The sequence below is a fragment of the Lepidochelys kempii genome, chromosome 21 (genome assembly GCF_965140285.1).
Source record: "Lepidochelys kempii isolate rLepKem1 chromosome 21, rLepKem1.hap1, whole genome shotgun sequence".
Classification (NCBI taxonomy): domain Eukaryota; kingdom Metazoa; phylum Chordata; order Testudines; family Cheloniidae; genus Lepidochelys; species Lepidochelys kempii.
The window spans coordinates 14,518,013-14,537,989 of NC_136400.1; the positions used below are offsets into that span (position 1 = coordinate 14,518,013).

A 19,977-nucleotide genomic window follows, 5' to 3' on the forward strand; every position below is an offset into this window, starting at 1 on the left:
CCAGTGGTTCTCAATGTTTTTGAGCTCAGGACCCATTTGTAAATGTTTATGGTCCATTGTAACCCAGTAAATAGTCTAGGGATGGAGGCCTTGGGGTGGTTTGGGTCAGATCCTACATGGCACTCATCCCACAGTGCTGGCTCCTGCAGCTCCTGTGCTGTGGGGCTGGCTGGGCTTGGCTCTTTGGTCTGGGCGTTGCAACCACAATTTGTGTGAGTGGAGTTGTGACCTGGCTCATGGGGTTACAGTGCCCCTCGCTCAAATTTGGCCTACCCAGACTCCCGTCGTCATGATGCCTGGGCCAAACCTGAGTGCTGCTGGGACCCCAGAGGCTGCAGTGCCTGGAGCAGGGAGGCAAGCCCAGCCAGCCCCGTGGGACAGGAGCTGTCACGTGACCATTTGAAACGCTCTGATGACCCAATTTTGGGTACCGACCCATGGGTTGAGAAACCCTAATCTAGCCCATCTTCCTGCCCACCCTGCCCTGTTGAGGAAGGATTAATAAAAAAAATCAAAATTCCATGCTTTAGCCAAGATCTATACCTGGGATAAAGCATATTTTTGTTTTAACCTGGTTAGTACAGTTTAATAATATTACCTAGCTTTTATCTAGCACTTTTCATCACTAGATCTCAAAGTGCTCTACGAAAGAGGTCAGTGTCGTTACTGCCATTTTTACAGAGGAGAAAACTGAGGCACAGAGGTGTGAAGTGACGTGCCCAAGGTCATGCAGCAGACCAGTGGCAGAACTGGGACTAGAATTCAGGTCTCTGGAATCCCAGCCCATTGCTTTATCCATTCTGGTGGACCAAGTCATCTTACTACCTGGTTGGGCTACATGAGGGTGTATAAAATTTGGTTCTTGCTGCCATAGAGACGAGATGTTTTTAAAGAATTCCAAGGATCGTTGTTGTTTTTCGTAGCTCTGTGTCACTCTCAACAGAATAGCTTCTAATATTAAAGGCTAAGTGACGGCTGTTGATGAATATTTAATGGCTGCTTCCAATGACCGTCCTCCTTGCGCAACTGATGTTTGACTTTTTATTGTGAAAGGCAGTACCATATCTACAGTATGAAAGGTGCTAGCTATAAGGTGCTAATTCTTCTTACAATATTTCAGCACGATGCAAAGAACTTCACGACTGAAGAGAGAGCTGCATCTGTTGACCACAGAGCCTCCCCCAGGCATTATGTTCTGGCAAAACAAAAACCGGATGGATGATCTACGAGCCCGTATGTATTATCATCATGGTTTGGGGTTTTTTTTGTTTTTGGTAGGTGTTTCACCAAAATTCTCTCTGCTATGGTAATGTTTACTGGGCAGTGTCTTGGCAAAGCCTCCTGGTGACACATTCACAGGAGTGAATATTTTGTCTGTACGTAGCAATTTGGGGATGAAATTAACCCCAGTCCATGAAATTTTTGTTTGATTCTTGTCCGCTCTTCTTTTTTATTCTTTTGGAATTCCCCTTCTTTATGTTCCCTATTGATTGGATCTCTGGTCATGTGGCTAGGAAGTGTGGACTCGGGGGAGTAGTTAAGGAAACAGCCACACTGTGGTATGCTCCCTTTTAAGTTCTTAGGGACTTATGGTTCTTCAAGTGACATGAGTTACTGTTGCTAGAAGTAGCCGTAACCCTCCTCTCCTGGCTTTTCAACACCGCTGAAGGAATCTGTGAATGTAGGGGGTTGGATGTGCTTTGCTAACAAGGTTTTATAGATGGCTTGGAGACTCTGGTTTCCTACTACGAGGAAGGCCAGGCACCTACAGAGTTTTTCCTCCATAACTCGGCCTTTGGCCCTTTAGATTAACTCCATTTCAGGCACTGACTTCCAGAAGAAACGATACAGGGGAGCACTATTGAAGATTATGGCCCTGTAATCCTAAACGTTAGCTTTGCCACCTTAATGGAAGAGACTGCTTGGGTCTCTAGGCCAATTCTCAGTCCTCGTTCTAGGGCTGAACATTAATTCAACAGCTTTTTCAACTAGTGGCTGAAGTTCACTATAGTTATTGTATCATGCTCACAGTCTGAACTTGAGAAATTTTCTCTCCTTCAGAAGTTGAAATTGGCCATGACTCCTGAAGTATGAGAAGGGAGCAAGTATCCAGGCTTTGCTTGGGTGTAAAGATAGAAAGGTCAGCCACACGGAAGGAATTAGTGAGACAACATAACATACTCTTTCTTCACTGTGCAGAGCACTTGCTCAGCCGAGCTCCAGCAATATGATTTTTGTCAGTGATGCGGTTCCAGCCTGTAACAGTCCCATGCCTTTTTTTTTTTTGCTTCCAGAATTAGATATCTAATGATTGTTTAGGCCCCACCCCCCCAGTTCCCACTTAAAACATAGGGGTTATTGACCTTATTGCACAGCAAGGTAGAACAAAACGTTTAGTGACGAGGTGGCAGCGATCACTTCTGTTGGCAGATCCAGACATTGCTACACTTAGAAACGGTGTGATGGGAATGCACGACTGTAGCAGAAGCATGATGGGAGTGTGTGTGTGTGTGTTGGGAGGGGGACACTTACTCATTTTGAATGTAATAGTTGTCTAATTTTTTTCTTTAAGAAATTTTGGGTGGTGCAAACACGCCATATGATAAAGGAGTTTTCAACTTGGAAGTAGTTGTTCCTGAAAGGTAACTAAATCACAACATCTAGGAAGGTGGGCAGAGGGGGGAACACACCTAGTAAGAAGGATGTTTATTTTTACCTTCCTGTCAAACATGTCAGTTTGTGTGAGATACGAAGAGGTGGTATCCTGTATATTAGGAGGATTGGAGCAGTGGGCATAAAGTATAATAGTTTGGTTCTTTGCCTTCAGTCTCCCTGTTTGTGATATTATCAATCAGTTTTTAGGTAAGAGATTTTATTAATGTACTTATTTATTTGTAATAGGAAGATTTCACTTTCAAACTCCCAAGGTGTGTAACAATGCACAAAAAAAATCTAGAAATACTTTGTCAGGATCCTTAAATTATTTTGATGCCTTTAAATATTTTTGAAAGGAAAAAAAAAGGACCTGTATGGTGCATAAGTAATCTGAGGCAATGAGAAGTTAGCTTCTCAGCAAAAGGGAATTTAATGCCGTGCAAAGGACAGAAACCAAACTGAAAACAGTCAAGGCCATTGTGTTAGAGGGCATGGCCAGAGATGGAGCTGTTTTCTCCAAAAACTTGCTAAGGAGAAGATGGTTGGAATTTGCAGGTGGCTGGGGAGAGGACACTATAGTGTTGTTTGTGGCAAATGGAATGCTAATGGAACTGAAAATTCAATTTACCGGTAGATTATATTTTAAATGAAATCTGTTCCTTTAACACCTTTTCTTTAAAGATATCCATTTGAACCCCCGAAGATTCGCTTTCTGACACCCATCTACCATCCCAACATTGACTCTGCTGGAAGGATTTGCCTGGATGTTCTCCGATTACCACCCAAAGTAAGGCAGTGTTACTCTAGTGGGGATCAACAAGGTTACAGATGATGCTAAACTCCCCTATTGTCCCGGCTGTAAAAAGCGTCACTGATATTTAATATTGGCTCTTGTTTACATGGATACTCATGATACAGGTGACTATATAATGCATGCCATTGGTTACTCACTAAGACCTATTTTTCTTTGCTTTTTTTAATGCTTTAAGGGCTGGGATTTTCAAATGGACCTATGAGTCAGGTGCCCCTCTGAAAATCATAGACTCATAGAATATCAGGGTTGGAAGGGACCTCAGGAGGTCATCTAGTCCAACCCCCTGCTCAAAGCAGGACCAATCCCCAACTAAATCATCCCAGCCAGGGCTTTGTCAAGCTTGACCTTAAAAATATCTAAGGAAGGAAATTCCACCACCTCCCTAGGTAACGCATTCCAGTGTTTCACCACCCTCCTAGTGAAAAAGTTTTTACTAACATCCAACCTAAACCTCCCCCACTGCAACTTGAGACCATTACTCCTTGTTCTGTCATCAGCTACCACTGAGAACAGTCTAGATCCATCCTCTTCGGAACCCCCTTTCAGGTAGTTGAAAGCAGCTATCAAATCCCCCCTCATTCTTCTCTTCCACAGACTAAACAATCCCAGTTCCCTCAGCCTCTCCTCAGAAGTCATGTGTTCCAGTTCCCTCATCATTTTTGTTGTCCTCCACTGGACTCTTTCCAATTTTTCCACATCCTTCTTGTAGTGTGGGGCCCAAAACTGGACACAGTACTCCAGATGAGGCCTCACCGATGTCGAATAGAGGGGAATGATCACGTCCCTCGATCTGCTGGCAATGCCCCTATATATACATCCCAAAATGCCATTGGCCTTCTTGGCAACAAGGGCACACTGTTGACTCATATCCAGCTTCTCGTCCACTGTAACCCATAGGTCCTTTTCTGCAGAACTGCTGCCTAGTCTGTCCCTAGTCTGTAGCGGTGCATGGGATTCTTCCATCCTAAGTGCAGGACTCTGCACTTATCCTTGTTGAACCTCATCAGATTTCTTTTGGCCCAATCCTCTAATTTGTCTAGGGCCCTCTGTATCCTATCCCTACCCTCCAGCGTATCTACCCCTCCTTCCAGTTTAGTGTCATCTGCAAACTTGCTGAGAGTGCAATCCACACCATCCTCCAGATCATTTATGAAGATATTGAACAAAACCGGCCGGAGGGCCGACCCTTGGGGCACTCCACTTGATACCGGCTGCCAACTAGACATGAAGCCATTGATCACTACCCATTGAGACGGACAATCTAGCCAACTTTCTATCTACCTTATAGTCCCTTCATCCAGCCCATACTTCTTTAACTTGCTGGCAAGAATACTGTGGGAGACCGTGTCAAAAATCACAGCCTGGATCCTGATACAATACAGATGTAGATGACAGATGACACTGCGGGTCAGTGTCAATTAAATTGGAGTGAGATCTCCTCTGTGTCACTAGAATTGCTCTCTTGAAATGGCCCAAATAGAAGCTCCAGGGCTAATTGGTCTGAGCTCTGTGCCTCTGTCTGTCTGATAAAGGAAGTTAGCACTGTAGCTGTGGTGAATCAAAAGAGTGAGAGCCAGTTTGGTCCTGGAATGTTTTTCTCCTTTGTAGGAGAGGCCATAACCTTATTGGTTTGAGATCCACTAATCTGGCATCAGATGTCTTCCCTGCTTTATAAGCTGACCACCTGGTGGTAACCACGTTATGTACTGCATTGAGGTCTGGAAACTGCAGAGGAAAACTTGTTTTCTGTATGTCAGCTAATGATCAGACTTCTCCCTGTTAAGCTCTGTTTTTATTGTTCTGTTTCTGTGAAGGGTGCATGGAGGCCGTCCCTGAATATCTCCACATTGCTGACCTCCATACAGCTTCTGATGAGCGAGCCTAACCCCGATGACCCCCTTATGGCAGACATAGTATGTACTCTTCTTTTGTTCCCTTGGTACAAATGCGGGAGCATGCAAGTTAGCGCAGAGACTATATGGTACTTGTGCTCACTCTTCTATATAGGGAACTAAGAGTGTTTGCAGGTGCTTGATTAAGTGTCTACCCTCCTTGTCTCTTGCTTTATTATTTCTAGTCCTCGGAGTATAAATACAACAAGGAAGTGTTCATCAGAAATGCCAAACAATGGACTGAGAAGTATGCAAGCCAGCAAAATAGGGTAAGAAATGTACCATGCCTTGACTCTGCTACAAAGGAATTGAGTGTAGTCTAATCTTCACATGTATAATCTTGCTAGTCCTCAGGGAGTAATGTGAGTGACGCAGTTATAGGCATGATTTTCAATGCTGTTCTTTTTTTCTTGCCTCTAACCCACTGACCCCAGTGCATTTTTGGATGTCTATTTCAGGTTCCAATTCCAGTATTTTTTTATTGGGAGTGGATTGCCTGTCTTCATAGAATTGAGTTCCTGGGTTGCCAGGGCTGTGATTGTGCCATAATGTGAACTCTCTGAATTTAACTTCGCTCTTTCAGAAATTTTTGTTAATTCTGTTTAGGTAAACTTTACTTTGTTTCCCTGCCCACGTTGTCATAGCTAGAGATTCCTGTGTAAGTGGCCTCGTATACGCTTAAAGTTTTGCCAGTATAACTAGTGTAGACACGGCTTATACCAGCAAAAGGACTTTTTTGCTGATATAACTGCAGCTAGGTGTACACTATAGACTGCTACTCGGATAACTATGTCAGTTGGGGTGTGAAGAGGCGTGTGTGATCCCTGAGTGACGGAGCTGTGCTGGCAGAAGCCCTACTGTAGATGCAGGTATTCCAGCAAAGCTGCTCTTCTACCAGTATAGTTTTTGTCATTTGTGATGGCGTTGGAGTGGTGGTTTTACCATATATGTAGACCATATTCTGCTGGTGTAGCTGTGTCCACACTAAGTGTGCTTTCTTGGTATGGTATATTGATATTCTTGTACCAGTAAAGTGCTCCTAGTGTAGGCATAGCTTGTGTCTACACTAGGGCTCTTTGCTGGTTATAAAAGCGTTCATTTAAAAAAATCACACCCATAACTGACATTTATTATGCTGGCAACATTTCTAGAGTTTACCTGACCTGTGTCTCAGGTGTGTCCTTCCACTTCCTGTGTCTGCTCTGCATGGACTTACGAAAAGTGTCCTGCGATATTTTTAAGAGTTGGGATCTGCCCCAATGTCCTTGGTCAAAATGTCCCTTCCTATTGTACTTGGTGCTAGCTTTCTGTTTGTGTAATATAAATATACAGTTATATTTGGGAAATGTGAGGTCATATGCAGATTATAGAAGGGGATTATGTCCTTTTAACATGGGGATTGCTCATGACATCTGTCACAGAGTGGCTAGCCCCTGTAACTGAGTAGGTCCAGCTCCCCTATGCCAGAGCAGGTGCTCCCAGCTGAGCCCAGTAAGGGGGCAGAGTTGCACCTGACGCTATAGAGGGAGTTCCACTGAAGGGCTGGCTATGAGAAGGAACTGGCTGATGGAGACTGAGACAGGAAATTGCAGGAGGCAGGACTGCCAGAATCCCTGTCGAGGGAAGGTATTGAAAGCCTGAGATTCAAAGGATGAGCTGAGAAAATGTTTTTGTTGGTTTGTTTAAGTTTGGGTGTGGCACGGTGTTTTGGCAAGCTGGGGAGAAGCTAGGCACTATGTGTACACACTGAACTGAGGGTCCCTGCCGCAAAGACTTTGCAGTCTGAGTATATATAATGAGAGACAGTGGCTGGATACAAAAATATATGGGGGAGCACAACAAAGTAGTGCCATGATTCTGATTAGAGTAGAAAGCAGAGGACAGACACACCAGCTGCCTAGCCAATGTTACGTGTTTTGTAAGCATTACAAATGTTCTAACCCTATATACAGAGGCGTAGAAGGTGCTGGTCACTCCTCTCTGTGGTTTTAGCATGTGGATAAAACATATAGGGCCTGCTATTCAACCCCTTTCCTTATGTGTAGCTTCTGAAGATGGAGCTAGACATTTTAGATCTCCAACAAATTTATACTAGTCATAATGGACTATGCCTCTAGCTGCCCCAGTGCTGTGGTGACACTCAATGGGGGCAAGGGAGTGGGCTGTCAATGCACTGAAGACTTTCTGCAAGGTGGGTTTCCTTAGTATCGTGTTTGTTTGGGAGAGATCTCTTGTGCTGAAGTGTATTAGTGAAAGGATGAGATGATATAACTAGCCATCTTTCTGCACCCTCACCTGATGGAATGTCATGGTCAGGAGACTTCCCAGAACTCCTTTGGCAACATTAAAAACATTTTCAGATAAAGTATTTACCTGAAGTCCTATTAGCCACCCTAAACGTCGGCTCAGCAGGAGTTCCCTGGGATTTTACTCTTTGAGCAAGCTCCTGTATGTGTACAAGGTTGAGGCCCTCCTAGACCTAGAGTGAAAGGAGTGAGGATAACAGGTCTGTCATAGTGGCGATGGATGAGAAACTGCCTCTTGCACAACATGAGACAAATGGTTGTAGGTGCAGAGTGCTAGGGCAAGTTTATAGAGATGAGGTCTCTTGAGGCAGAACAACATGCAGCCAGCCACTGCCCGTTTCCACATGCTCAGCAAAGAGACTGTTTTAGTATTCTCCCCTGGACACAGTGGGAGGGAGTGGGAGGTTGTGGTGGAAGAGATGCTCTAATTTCTCACCATATCAACTACAGAGAGATCGAAGAGGGCTCCTCAGGGTCTGAGTTTTCCATTGTCCTGTACCTTGTGCTGTCACGTAGGCCAGTGTAAAGTGCTCAGATGGCAGTGTTACTCACTTTGTGCTGCCGTGAATGACTGCACCAGGTGCTGGGCTGTGGAGAATCAGGTCCTAGATGTGTGGAGGAGAGGGAAAAGCAGGGACCCTGTTACTACCCCCCACAACCAGCTGCTAGGATGGATCGTGACTCAGAACTCTTCATAGTGCTTGGTCAGAGAAGTGCAGCAACTGTGGAATAGCTTCTGTTTATTGACCCTTCAACTAAAATGGTTTTAACAAAGGAGTCAAAGGCAGCCTGCAGCCTCAGTTGCTTAGTGTTTCCTTTTTCCACTCAAATATCCAGCAAGCTGTAGAGGAAACAACTAGAATTGTTTTGCAGTTGTAACAGTAGGAGGCACCTGCACCCATGACAATTGTCTGACTTCTGGAAAATAGCTGGGCAGTCTCGTTCCCCAGACTAATGAAAGTTGTTGGTGCTTGTTGTCCAACTTCCCTTCCTCCTGGATAACGCACTTGCCTTGTTCCTCCAGTAGGTGGGGTATTTGGTTTTGTATTCTCTCGGCTTCTTGTGGCAAAGGGGAGACAAATGGGGCCTGATGTCTGACAAATGGGGCCTGATGCTCTGTGCCTGCCCCTGGAATCACTACTTCCACCAGCCCCTGTTCTACTTGGGCCCTGTGCTCAGCTAATCCTGCCATTCCGTCACATTCCCTTTTTGTCTTTCTCCCCCAAGCACCTCTATGGGCACCCTGTACACCCCAAACATGCTCCCTGATCCTGCGTGCCATGGAGCCATTCTGCTATCCCAACACCCCATTTCTTTTGATGATCTCCCCTAACCTGACCACTCTCCTCCCTTAAATTAGTAATTTACATCACATTTTAAAACTATGGGGAACTAACTCTATATAAACAATCAGCCTTGTGACATTACTTTGTGTAAGCCTTGTCCTCCCCATCTGCATCCTTGAGCATTGTCTGTCCCAAAGTCCTGTCTGACTTAAACTGTAAGCTCTTTATGCAGGGATTGTTTTTTTCATTTGAAAGGTCTGTCTCCTATGCATACAGGTCTTGCTTTTGTGCCTGGCACGTCCATTGCAATGTAACTGTCACGGGAGACCGTGAATGGTGCAGGGTAAGGAGATCCCTTGGGTAACAGTCTCTCAGCCCCATAGATAAGAGCAGTTAAAGTATTACTAGAGTGCACACTTGAAGACTGCCTCAACCCCTATCTCAAGGCAAAGGCAAGCAACCAGTTGGGAGGGGGATTGGGAGGAAGGTATAAAACACTAAAAGGCCAAAGAAATGCCTGTCCCTGACCATAGCACCCCTTCACTCCTTACCCCTTCCATGGGGTACAAAAGAGATGGGATGAAGACCCCCAACCCCCCAAAACAGAACATGACCATAAATTGTAAGGGGTGGGACTATGGGCGTGCATCTCAGGTCTAATTATGCCTGCTGAGGAGGGCTGGGACAGGACAGAGGGAAACAAGGCTCTGCGACGTTAGAGTTATGGGACACATGCTTGCTGGAAACTAACCCCAATAAACATTGCATTGCCTGCACTTTGGATTTCTGATCTTCTGCTTTCTGTCTGCGAGACAAGAATCAAGGGAGAGGGTGAAGGGAAAGCCCTCTAACGCTGTAGACAACGGCTTCTTTCACTATGCAAACCTGATTTGTTCCCTGAACACTGTCCATCTTGTGCACTGAATGAGATGGGAGTCCTCAGGAAAAATAGTATGTTATCATGTAAAAGCAGCAAAGAGTCCTGTGGCACCTTATAGACTAACAGACCTATTGGAGCATAAGCTTTCGTGGGTGAATACCCACTTCGTCAGATGCATGTACTGGAAATTTCCATGTGTATGTGATCATGTAAGTAAAGGGGAGGAGGGGAACTTAGGATAGGTCTACACTAGAAAGTTAGATTGACCCAGCTATGTCACTCAGGGATGTGAAAAATTCACACCTCTGAGAGACGTAGTTAAGGTGGCGTAATCGCCAGGGTAGACAGTGCTAGGTTGACAAAATAATTCTTCTATCCACCTAGCTACAGCCTCCCAGAGAGGTGAATTTACTACAGTGACAGAAGAACCCGTTCCATCACTGTAGCAAGTCTCCACACTACAGCTACGCCACTGTAGCATTTCTAGTGTAGACGTAACCTTGTTATGGCTGTGGGGGGGGAAACAACCTTGAAAATGTGACCCAAGTGTGGCCATCTGCCTGAGTGAGAAACAAATAGGTCTCAAATGTGAGCTGCCCCATTTGTCTCATGGGTGATGACCCAGATGCCAGTGATGGTACTTTAAATGAAGACCTAGTTAACTGGGGCTGGTTGACATTTTCATAGGAATATGGTTTTTTGGCACATTTCTTGATTATTTTTTTTAATGAAAATTTCAAAACTATTTAATTGAAATTTTTCATTTTGGTTTTTGAAAACCAATTTTTTGAATTTTTTTGATATTTTTCTTTTCTATCTTTTGTTTGCAATTAAATGTAGTAGAATGAATGTCTAGGGTTTGATTTCTCCCTCCCTTCCCCCCCGCCCCCCAAACTTTTTCCATTTTTTCCTTCACTCTAACTCTTCAGACTTCCTGAATTTTGGGAAAGTTCCAGAGTGGCAGAAGGAAACGTAAGAGTGGATGGGACCTCCTGGCTCATCAAGTCCAGTCCCTGCTATCACAGGCAACCCCATCAAATAACGTGGGTCATAAATTTATCAGACTCTGTCTTAACATTAGCTAGGAGCAATGCGGGTGAAGAACCTTTTGGGAGGCTGTTCCAGAACTCACTTCTCTGATGGCTAGAAACCTTCTAATTTTCAGCCTAAATTGGTCAATTTATACACTTTTAGGGTTGGATTTGCATACCGTAGTCTGAAGTGCTTTGAGATATTTCCCCCCACACACTGTGGTATAAATGTGTAAGTCTGGCAGTAATTTTCTAAGAGGAAGTGCTAGTGTGTCTCCAGGAAGCGGACACTCCTTCTAGGGCAGACTTGATCTTCCAAACTGACTGTGAATGTTACAGAAAAGAAAGGTAACCTTTGTTTGAATCATTTGTGTCTCTTATGTACCAGGCTTCCAAAACTCCAGATGAGGAAGTGACCCAATGTGAAGCTAGCACTCCCAAAGAATCTGCCATCTCCCAGAAAAGGAAAGGAAATGATATGAGCAGGAAGGGGAAAAAATCCTGCCTCGATTCATAGAGGTTTTCTGTGTAAATAAACATTTTTATGAATGCGTAACAATGGCAGGTTTCACTTGTCTCCTGCTTGACCTAATACTTGCGATGGCAGGGGGTTTGTTTTCAAATTGAAGTTTTTTTTTATTTTATTTCAGTAGCATTACATGTTTTGTATTCTTGTTTGTCTTGCATTGTTTGTGCCTAAGTATTGTGAAGGAAGGCAGAATTGGGAATAATAAATCAGTCTTATATGTATTAGAGTTCTCTTGTGATGATGGTTATTGTGTGAATGAGAAATTGCTTAACATTGCCCATGGACAGTATATGGCCAGTCTGGCTTTTTTGTTTTTGTGGTTGATGACAGAGTAGAAATTGGAGCACATAATTAAAGGATGTATTTGAATTTGTAAGTAATATTTTGGTGTTTCCCGCCACAATTGAGACATCAGCACACCTGCCTGTAGCAGACACTTCGGTTTCCCTTGTTGGAGTAATAATAGTCAATGATACGTGAGTGTGGACATATTGTATACTCTGTATCTCACCCTTTCCCCAGCCATCTTCCCACCTGTGCAATCAGTAACCAGCTCATAAATCAGAGTTCCACAAACTGAGCAGATGGCTTAACGTTTTGCAGCCCAAACTGGAGCGGAGTCTAGGGGGAGACTTAAACTGGTGTAATTTATACCTTCCAGTCCCTTAGTGCAGATTTGCATCCACTTACCAACTTGTACCTTACACCTCAAGTCTGCATTTGGCCATTGAATGTAAAGGAATCTAAATTTTGGTAATCTTGAAACCCGAGGGGCTGAAAAAGCGTGAGAGCATAGCAAGAAACACAACTACCTGGGCTACGTGAGAAATTGTAATTTAAAGCAGCAACTGCTATTCCTCACTTCCTTCTGACTTCCCAACATGTGTAAGTTTCACCAGCTTCAGTTCCCTTATGCACTAGTGTGTGGGTGCAAAGGAGTCTGTTCGTGGAAGAAGTCTGACTTTCAGAGGTACTGCGATCCTGTTGATTTCAGTTGGAGTTATGGGTGCTGAGCACTTCTGGCAAAGTCCTGAAAATGTCCATCTTACACCACCCCTGAAGTGGGCCGTTAAACTAAATCTGAACTAAGCGGTAGTTTAGTGAATGGAAGCGCTTTGTCACTAGCTTATATTCGGGCTTGTCTGCACTTAAAATATTGTAGTGGCTCAATTCATAGAATATCAGGGTTGGAATGGACCTCAGGAGGTCATCTAGTCCCACCCCCTGGTCAAAGCAGGACCAATCCCCAATTTTTGCCCCAGATCCCTAAATGGCCCCCTCAAGGATTGAACTCTCAACCCTGGGTTTAGCAGGCCAGTGCTCAAACCACTGAGCTATCCCCCCCGCCAATTGCAGTGCTTCAGAGAAGATGCTTCCTTTGCCAATGGCATGTGTTCGGCCGTTGGGGCAGGTAAACCATTTTGCCGAGAGTCAGTAACTCGGGCAGCAAGAGAATTCTCCCGTCAGCCTAGCGCTGTCTACATCAGGGGTTAGGTCGGTTTAACTATGTCTCTTGGGTGTGGATTTTTCACAGCCCTGATCAATGTAAATTATACCGACCTAACTTCCTGGTGTAGGCCAGGCCTCAGAGACAAGAGCCACAGCTCTTAGAAAATTACATATTTAGGCAGGACATACATGTTAAATTGACTTGGCTAATAGCCTTTATGAATAGGAACATGGAATCTGCCACACTGGATCAGACTCATCTAGTTCATTATCCTGTTTTGGATGATACTGTAGGTGTGCCTCCCTAGTGGGCCGTGAAGGCATGTTTGGGGGGATATGGCGAGGCCCAGGCCAGCCCCCACACAGAGAGGGGAGGGAACTGCCCCAGCTCTGCTCTGGCCCCAGCTCCTGCACACTTGGCTGCAACTCCGCTCCTGGCCCTGCCCCCAGCCTTAGCCTTGCCCCCAGCTGTGGCCCCCTTACCCGTCTGTGCCCTCTTCCCCCTCCACGGGAGCTGTATCCCCAGCTCCCAAAAAGTTTAGGGACCACTGTACTAGATGCTTCATTATAATGTCATTGCCCACAAGGGGGTTTCTCTGAAGTGGATGAATGTGCAATTCTTGTGTCTTTGTGCTATTGCTTCTGTATTACCATAATTTCCAGGAGCCCTAGTCATGGAGCAAAACTCACTGTGCTAGGCACTGTACAAACACAGAACAAAAAGGCTAGTAAGTGCGGAATGTTGTTTCTGTATGCTAATTCTGTAACTCGACCTAGCGCTTCACCCACCCCAGAGAAAACAGGTTCCCTTCTCTGGCAACACAGGACAGAGAGAATCTGGGGGAGGAGAGTATGCACGGAAGGACAGAAGAGGTGGAAGGCTGTTTCATGCACAGGGGCAGCATGAAGGGAAACGTGAATCCATGGGCCTAATTCTGCAACGCCTCCTGTTGAAATGAATGGGAGCTCGATGGAGAAAGGAGGGGTGCTTGCAGCAGCCGGGGCTGAGTGCAAAGAGATGAGGCAGTGACAGGCACATGGAGGAATGGAGTGAGTGGCGGAGGAGAGGTTGGGCAGGGCCTTCAAAGTCAACTTATCCTCTGAGGAGAGAGTTGAATGAGATTGGATTTTTAAAAGAGAACAGTTGCCTGGAACTAGTCTGTTAACTTCTAGGCCTAACCTTCATGTCTTTGCCTACCTGAAACTCAGCAGTGAAGTTGGGACTTGAACATGTTAAATTCTTAGGCCTTTGCTCTCCCAGAAGCTGCAGGGAGCCCCTCCAGCCCCTCCATTCAGGCTCGGAGTATAGGCAGCAGGGGGCCTAAAGCCTTTGCTTCAGTGACCCCCTTCCCCTCACCCCCAAACAGAGTACTAGTAATAGTTGCATCCAAATACTTCCTACACAGCTCAACAGGAGTTTGCTTCTCCAGTAGGGACTGAAGGTGGGCGACAGGGCACAGCCCAGCCTGCACCAATTCTGAGGTAGTGAGTGACACGAATGTGTGGAAGTCAGTTACCTCCCCTCACTTGAGTGCTTGCTCATGCACGAAGTCCTACTGAACAATTAAAAGGTGGTTCTACTCCGAACTGCCTTGGGGATCTCTGCGTCAATGAATCCAGAGCAAATGGGTTCAGTGAGTGAGGCTAGCAGGATGTTTTTTTCCTACTGCCAGCCTCACTCACTCCAGGGCTTGCCTGTGTTACAGAATGCAGAAGCTTTATTAGATGCACAGAGTGAGCCCAGTTTGGCTCTCGGGCCTTGTCTATATTACATCCATATCACAGACGCAAAATGGAGTTGGCCAAGTCCAAAGGGTTCTGTCTCAGACGGTGTTGGTTTTGCCTTCTCTTCTGTACCCCCAAAAGCTTATTTGCTGAGATGCTAATGTTAATGATACCTAACCAACCAGTCATGGCTTTTTAACCCTGTTCTGTGGGAAAACTGCAGCACTTTAAACTTATTTTAAAATTACAATTTATTTTTCTATAGCGTCTTTCATACAGGATGCTTTACAGTTCATATACACAAACAGGGTGAAGGAATGGTCAGCAGGGCAGGGAAACTGGTTATATATAAATATACACATAATATACACACGCACGCATGCTGGATATTATATATGGCATCATATATACATACAATAACATATACATGGTGTATTAAAGGCATTACATCCAATTCAGAGTTTCTCTTAGTACAGGCATGTGACAGATGGATGTGTCCGTGGTTTGTATTTGATAGAGGGTAGAATTAATGTTAAAAATAAATGATCAGAATGATATTAATCTGGTGTCCTTTAAAAGCAGACTGTGCTTGACGCAGACTAACACCTCCAGTAAGACAATATCCCAGAGCATGGTGGCTGATCATGTTAACACTGATTCAGGAGAACAAATGGCAGGCAGCCCAGAGAGTGGGAGACGATGCATATTTCGGCTAATAAAGAACTGGGGAAAAAAGATCTGGAAGGGTTTATCCATAGAAGCACGGAGGCCCAGAGCCTCAAATGTATTTAGGGGGCCTACTGCCCATTGAGACCAATGAGAGTTAGCTGCCTACGTGCCTTTGAGGATCTGGATGCTAGAGTAAGCAATCACAAAGCTGTCCCAGCCCTTTAAAGGGAGTCGGGCTCAGCCATGCCTGTGACGGGTCAGCTACTTGCCTGCAGATCCCGCCTGGCAGGGGAGCAGCCGGCCCTATTCGTTATTAGTTCCAGTGGGAAGGGGTCGAAGGGCTGTGAGAGTGCCGCTGGAAGGCTGGCACTGTGGAAGGGTGGTTGTCTCCTCTAGTAGGCCCTGGAGAAAGGCAAATGCGAGGCCCCAAATTAACGGCCGCTTTTGAAAACGTTGCCCTTCATTCCCTCCCTTGGTTTCCCCAGCTGCGTAACGGGGAAGGCAGAGTTCTGACTCCCCTCCCAGAGCACGGCGGTGCTCACCGGAGGGTGTCTGTAAAGTGTCCTGCGAAGCCTGAGGATTCTCCCACCTGCCGTGGGGTTGCAATGGGTTTTTGCTGCCACTGCTGTGGGTGCTGCCTGGTGCCACTTCACTCCCACCTGCTCCACTCCCTCGCCCATCCTCTTCCAGGACACGCGACCAGCAGGACTAAGTGTGGGCCAGCATCACAGCTTGTAGGGTCAGAGGGCAGCAAGCCTGGCAAGAGCTCCGGCTCCACCACAGAGGCTAGGGGGTCACTCCCTTGTGGGGGGGAGGAATCTCCCTGGACTAGAAGCATTTTGGTTCCTTACCTGCAGGTCCTTCCTGCTCTGTGACTTGGTATGCTAGGAGTCTGTCTAGGGAAATCCCAGGATGGGGAGTCTCTCTCGCTCTCTTTCTGGGCTCAGGGGGTCCCCTGTTATGCAGGGGCAGAGGGGACACAGTGTTTCTTTGTGCGTTCGTGCACTTGTATCCTGCCATGAAAGCCCTGAGCCCTTGGGATGGCGACTAATCTGCGCTGCCAGGCATTGCTCTGCCTGTTGCCCAGGGTTATGATGTGATGGGGGCATGTCGATGCCTGACATAGATCAGCCTGCGTCTCGTCCCCCCAAGGCTGGGGGAGCTCTTGTTTGGCTCATTTGATGAGGGGCTGCCTGCGTGGCCGGTTGCGGGGTGTTTATAAGTGAGACGTGAAGGACGGTGCGGGCAGAGAGGGGAAGAAGCTGACCTGGAGGCCGCTGCTGGCTGGATCCCTGCTTTCCGAGGAAATCAGCAGCTCGTCGTCGGTCAGGCAGGGGTGGCGGGCAGAGTAGCCACTCTCTTGCCCCTTGGCACCCATCCTCTGCTGGCAGGGGATGAGCGTCACCGAGGGGAAGCTGTAGGCATCCAGGACCGGGTGCACACCCAAGGCGTCGGGCACCTCAAATATGTGATCGGCGTCCGAGAAGGTCACTAGAGCCTGGGTGGAGTCGTATGAGCTCTTCTCCATGTCATCTGAGGCGTACGACTGGGGGCAGCTGCCCTTGGTCTGGCCCCTGTGCCGAAGCAGGCGCAGGTCGTCTCGGAAGTGGGGGTTGAAGAGCAGATAAAGCAGGGGGTTCAAGCAGGCAGGTAAGGGCAGCACCACCAGCAGGACCGACTTGATGACCTCTGGGGTGATGAGGAAGAGGTTGAGCATGGAGGAGAAGGTGAGGAAGGCTACTGGGCAGTAGAGGAGACAGTTGGTGAAGATCAGCCAGGCCACATGCTTGATCATGGCACAGTCCCAGAGGGTGTCGAACTCCCCTTTCAGCAGGCTGCAGTAGAGCCGGATGTAGGTGCCCGTGATGATCAGGAAGCAGAGGGTGTTCCCCATCACCAGGGCCACCATGAAGCCCAGGGTGGAGGATTCCCCGTCGGGGACGGGGGACGGGAGGCAGAGCGGGGACGCACCATACTCCCCCACGGAGAAGAGCGGCAAGGCTGCCGCTGCACAGGACAGCATCAGGCAGCCCAGCGTGGCGGCTTTGACGCTAATGAAGGAAGGTGACTTCCCACACAGCCGGAAGCAGGAGACTGAAACGCTGCACTGCACGGTGGCCAGCGTCAGCAGGAGGATGGCGGCCTCTGAGGCGAAGACGGACAGGAAGCCCGTGGCCCTGCAGCCCGCCCCCGTCTCCCACCTGGCCCCGTACTTGGCAAACTGTCCGTAGGTCAGGGCGTCGACGACAGCCAGCATGCTGCAGTAGACGCCCGTCAGCATATTGGCCCCGGCTATGGAGCCGATGACGAACTTGACTGGCGAGAGGTAGCTGGGCGAGGCGAAGACGGCCAGGCTGACCAGCCCATTGCAGAGCACTGAGACCAGCGCGATGGCCCAGACCCCCAGGCGGATGATCCAGCTCTCAAACAACTGATTGCAAGGCTTGAAGGGACCTGCAAGGAAACGAGGCCCAACATCATCAACCCTACTGTTGCGTCGCTGATACGGCACGTCGGCCTGATCCCAGCCAGGGCTTGACCCAGCTGGTCCCACTCCTGTTCAGCGCTACCAAGCAGAAGTGGGTCAGAACAAATGCCCTAGACCCGCTCGAGGGCACCTCTGACCCAGGAAACGTTCCAAGGGCCCTGTGCTTCCAGTGTTACCCCTGAGGTCTGCCCCAATGTCCTCTCCCCCCAGCTGTCTAAGGGGCTCTGGTGCTGCCCAGTGGATAAGAGCACACTGTGTATAAGGAGGAGGTGAACATTGCTGAGCAGGTCAGGGAGTGCAGAAGCAGGGAGGGCTGTGCTGGCATCTGTGTGCATGGGCTGGGATGTGTGGCTTGAATGTCAGCCCTTTACTCTGAATTCATAAGTTTATGGAAGGGATGGTGTGATGAGACTGTCTACAATGGCATGGAGCCGGTCTGCGATGGCTAGCAGCAAATATCTCCACCAGCCAGAGACGGGACACTGAGTTACTACAGAGGATTCTTTCCCAGGTGTCTGCCTGGTGGGTCTTGCCCACATGCCCACATGCTAACTGATCACCATATTTGGGGCTGGGAAGGAATTTCCCCCTGGAAGTTCAAGACTAGCTTCTGCAAAGCAACCCACATGTGCGGGAGCCTTGGGTGAACATGTGAAGCACTGGCTGCTCTGTGTGGTACCAGGGTAGGTGGTTTGGCCTGCAGTTTCCTATGCTAGTGTGTGATGGGGCCAATCCAGTCCCCTCTTCTGCTAGAACATACAGCCTTCCTAGGCATGGGTCCTAGTGCAGGGAAAGGCTGGAAGTGGGAGGAGCTCTGTAGAAGGATGGGGCTGCCATGAGTCCTCCCTCTCCACCTGGGAGGGCACTAGCTCCATGGCTTCAGCCTGGGAAAGAGGAATCCCACTGCTGCCCCCAGGACCCAGCCTGGATTCTGGTCTACGTGTGTATGTAGCAAATGGTGGGATGTAGGGGGAAGGACGTGGGAGTCAGCTGCATTAGAAGAGCCTCGAGTCTTATTTCTGTGCTTTAGAGGAGGGGGTCTCCCCTCAGCGTGCTGCTCACCAGGGCTGGGTGTGCACTGGATGGTGGGGTGCAACTTTGACTCCTCAAACTCCAGCTGGAAGTCGTCCATGTCCAGGTCATCTAGGCAGGAAAAGGAAAAAGGGAAAATGAGCTCAGAACAGAACACTGCAGGGACACAAGTTCAGTGCCAGGCCGGTGCCGGGAGCTTTTCAAAGGTTACAAGGCCAGAAGGGAGCACTGTGATCATCCAGTCCGACCTCCTGCTTAGAACAGGCCACAGACCTGCCCTGAGTTAATTCCTGTTTGAACTAGAGCAGATCTTCTAGAAAAACATCCTGTCTTGATTTAGCAGTCGCCCATGTTGGAGAACCACACCATGATCCTTGGTAAGTTATCATTACTCTTAAAAATTTACATCTTATTTCGAGTCTGAATTTATCTAGCTTCAACTTCCAGCCATTGGACGTTTTAGACCTTTGTCTGTTAGACTGAAGAGCCTGTTATTAAATATTTTCTCACCATGTAGGTACTCACAGACTGATCAAATCACCCCTGAACCTTCTCTTTGTTAAGCGAAATAGATTGAACTCCTTGAGTCTCTCATCATAAGGCAGGTTCTCCAACTCTTTAATCATTCTCGTGGCTCTTCGAACCCTCTCCCACTGCCTGTGTTTGTGAGATCAACCTGCACAATTAAAAGGGATGTTGCGGTCTTGCTTGCCCTTTGTGTTGCGGGTAGAGGGTGCATGCCCCTGGAGAACGCTGTTGGGTTGGCAGGGAAGCCAGCCCCTCACCATTTTAAAAACGAGTCTCACAATATTTGATGTTTTAATTAAAGCCCCAGGTCCCAGAATCATGCGATTACATGGGCATCTCAGCTTGCCTTAAAAAGAAAGTGGATGTTCCTAGCCCTCTTGGTAACAGAGAAAAGCCTGAAAATGTGACCCAGGAGTGTCAGCTCCATGGGGCAGGGTCCATCTTTTTGTTCTGCCTTTGTACAGCACCTAGCACAAGTGTTATTGTTGTACGCCTGGAGCATCTAGGTGCCCTAGTCCTGGGGCAGGATGATACAAAAGGTGGTCCCTGCCCAAAGAGCTGACCATCTAAATATGGTGGGGTCTTGACCCATGCCTATGTGCTACGGTAATACGCATTAATAACGATAGTAACCTAAAGACTCAAACTGGAAGGTAAAGACAAAGAGCCCAAAGTTTGTTTATTTATTTAAAA

At 47.4% G+C, this 19,977-nt stretch overlaps 2 protein-coding genes across 5 annotated transcripts in view; one reads left to right on the forward strand and one right to left on the reverse strand.

The window, feature by feature from the left end:
- The window catches only part of UBE2T (ubiquitin conjugating enzyme E2 T), a 32,114-nt gene extending 20,352 nt beyond the window's left edge, over window positions 1-11,762 (forward strand). For both annotated transcript variants that reach the window (XM_073319778.2, XM_073319777.2), the window contains exons 2-7: window positions 1,121-1,233; window positions 2,573-2,642; window positions 3,337-3,442; window positions 5,284-5,382; window positions 5,547-5,630; window positions 11,253-11,762. In XM_073319778.2, the coding sequence (XP_073175879.1) occupies window positions 1,125-1,233; window positions 2,573-2,642; window positions 3,337-3,442; window positions 5,284-5,382; window positions 5,547-5,630; window positions 11,253-11,381 (597 nt within the window). In that variant the 5' untranslated portion in view covers window positions 1,121-1,124 and the 3' untranslated portion in view covers window positions 11,382-11,762. The remainder of the gene's footprint in view (window positions 1-1,120; window positions 1,234-2,572; window positions 2,643-3,336; window positions 3,443-5,283; window positions 5,383-5,546; window positions 5,631-11,252) is intronic.
- Window positions 11,763-14,800: 3,038 nt separating this feature from the next.
- Window positions 14,801-19,977, reverse strand: part of LGR6 (leucine rich repeat containing G protein-coupled receptor 6) — a 206,248-nt gene continuing 201,071 nt past the window's right edge. For all 3 annotated transcript variants that reach the window (XM_073320016.2, XM_073320018.2, XM_073320017.2), the window contains exons 17-18: window positions 18,787-18,867; window positions 14,801-17,690 (exon numbers count right to left, since the gene is read on the reverse strand). In XM_073320016.2, the coding sequence (XP_073176117.2) occupies window positions 16,453-17,690; window positions 18,787-18,867 (1,319 nt within the window). In that variant the 3' untranslated portion in view covers window positions 14,801-16,452. The remainder of the gene's footprint in view (window positions 17,691-18,786; window positions 18,868-19,977) is intronic.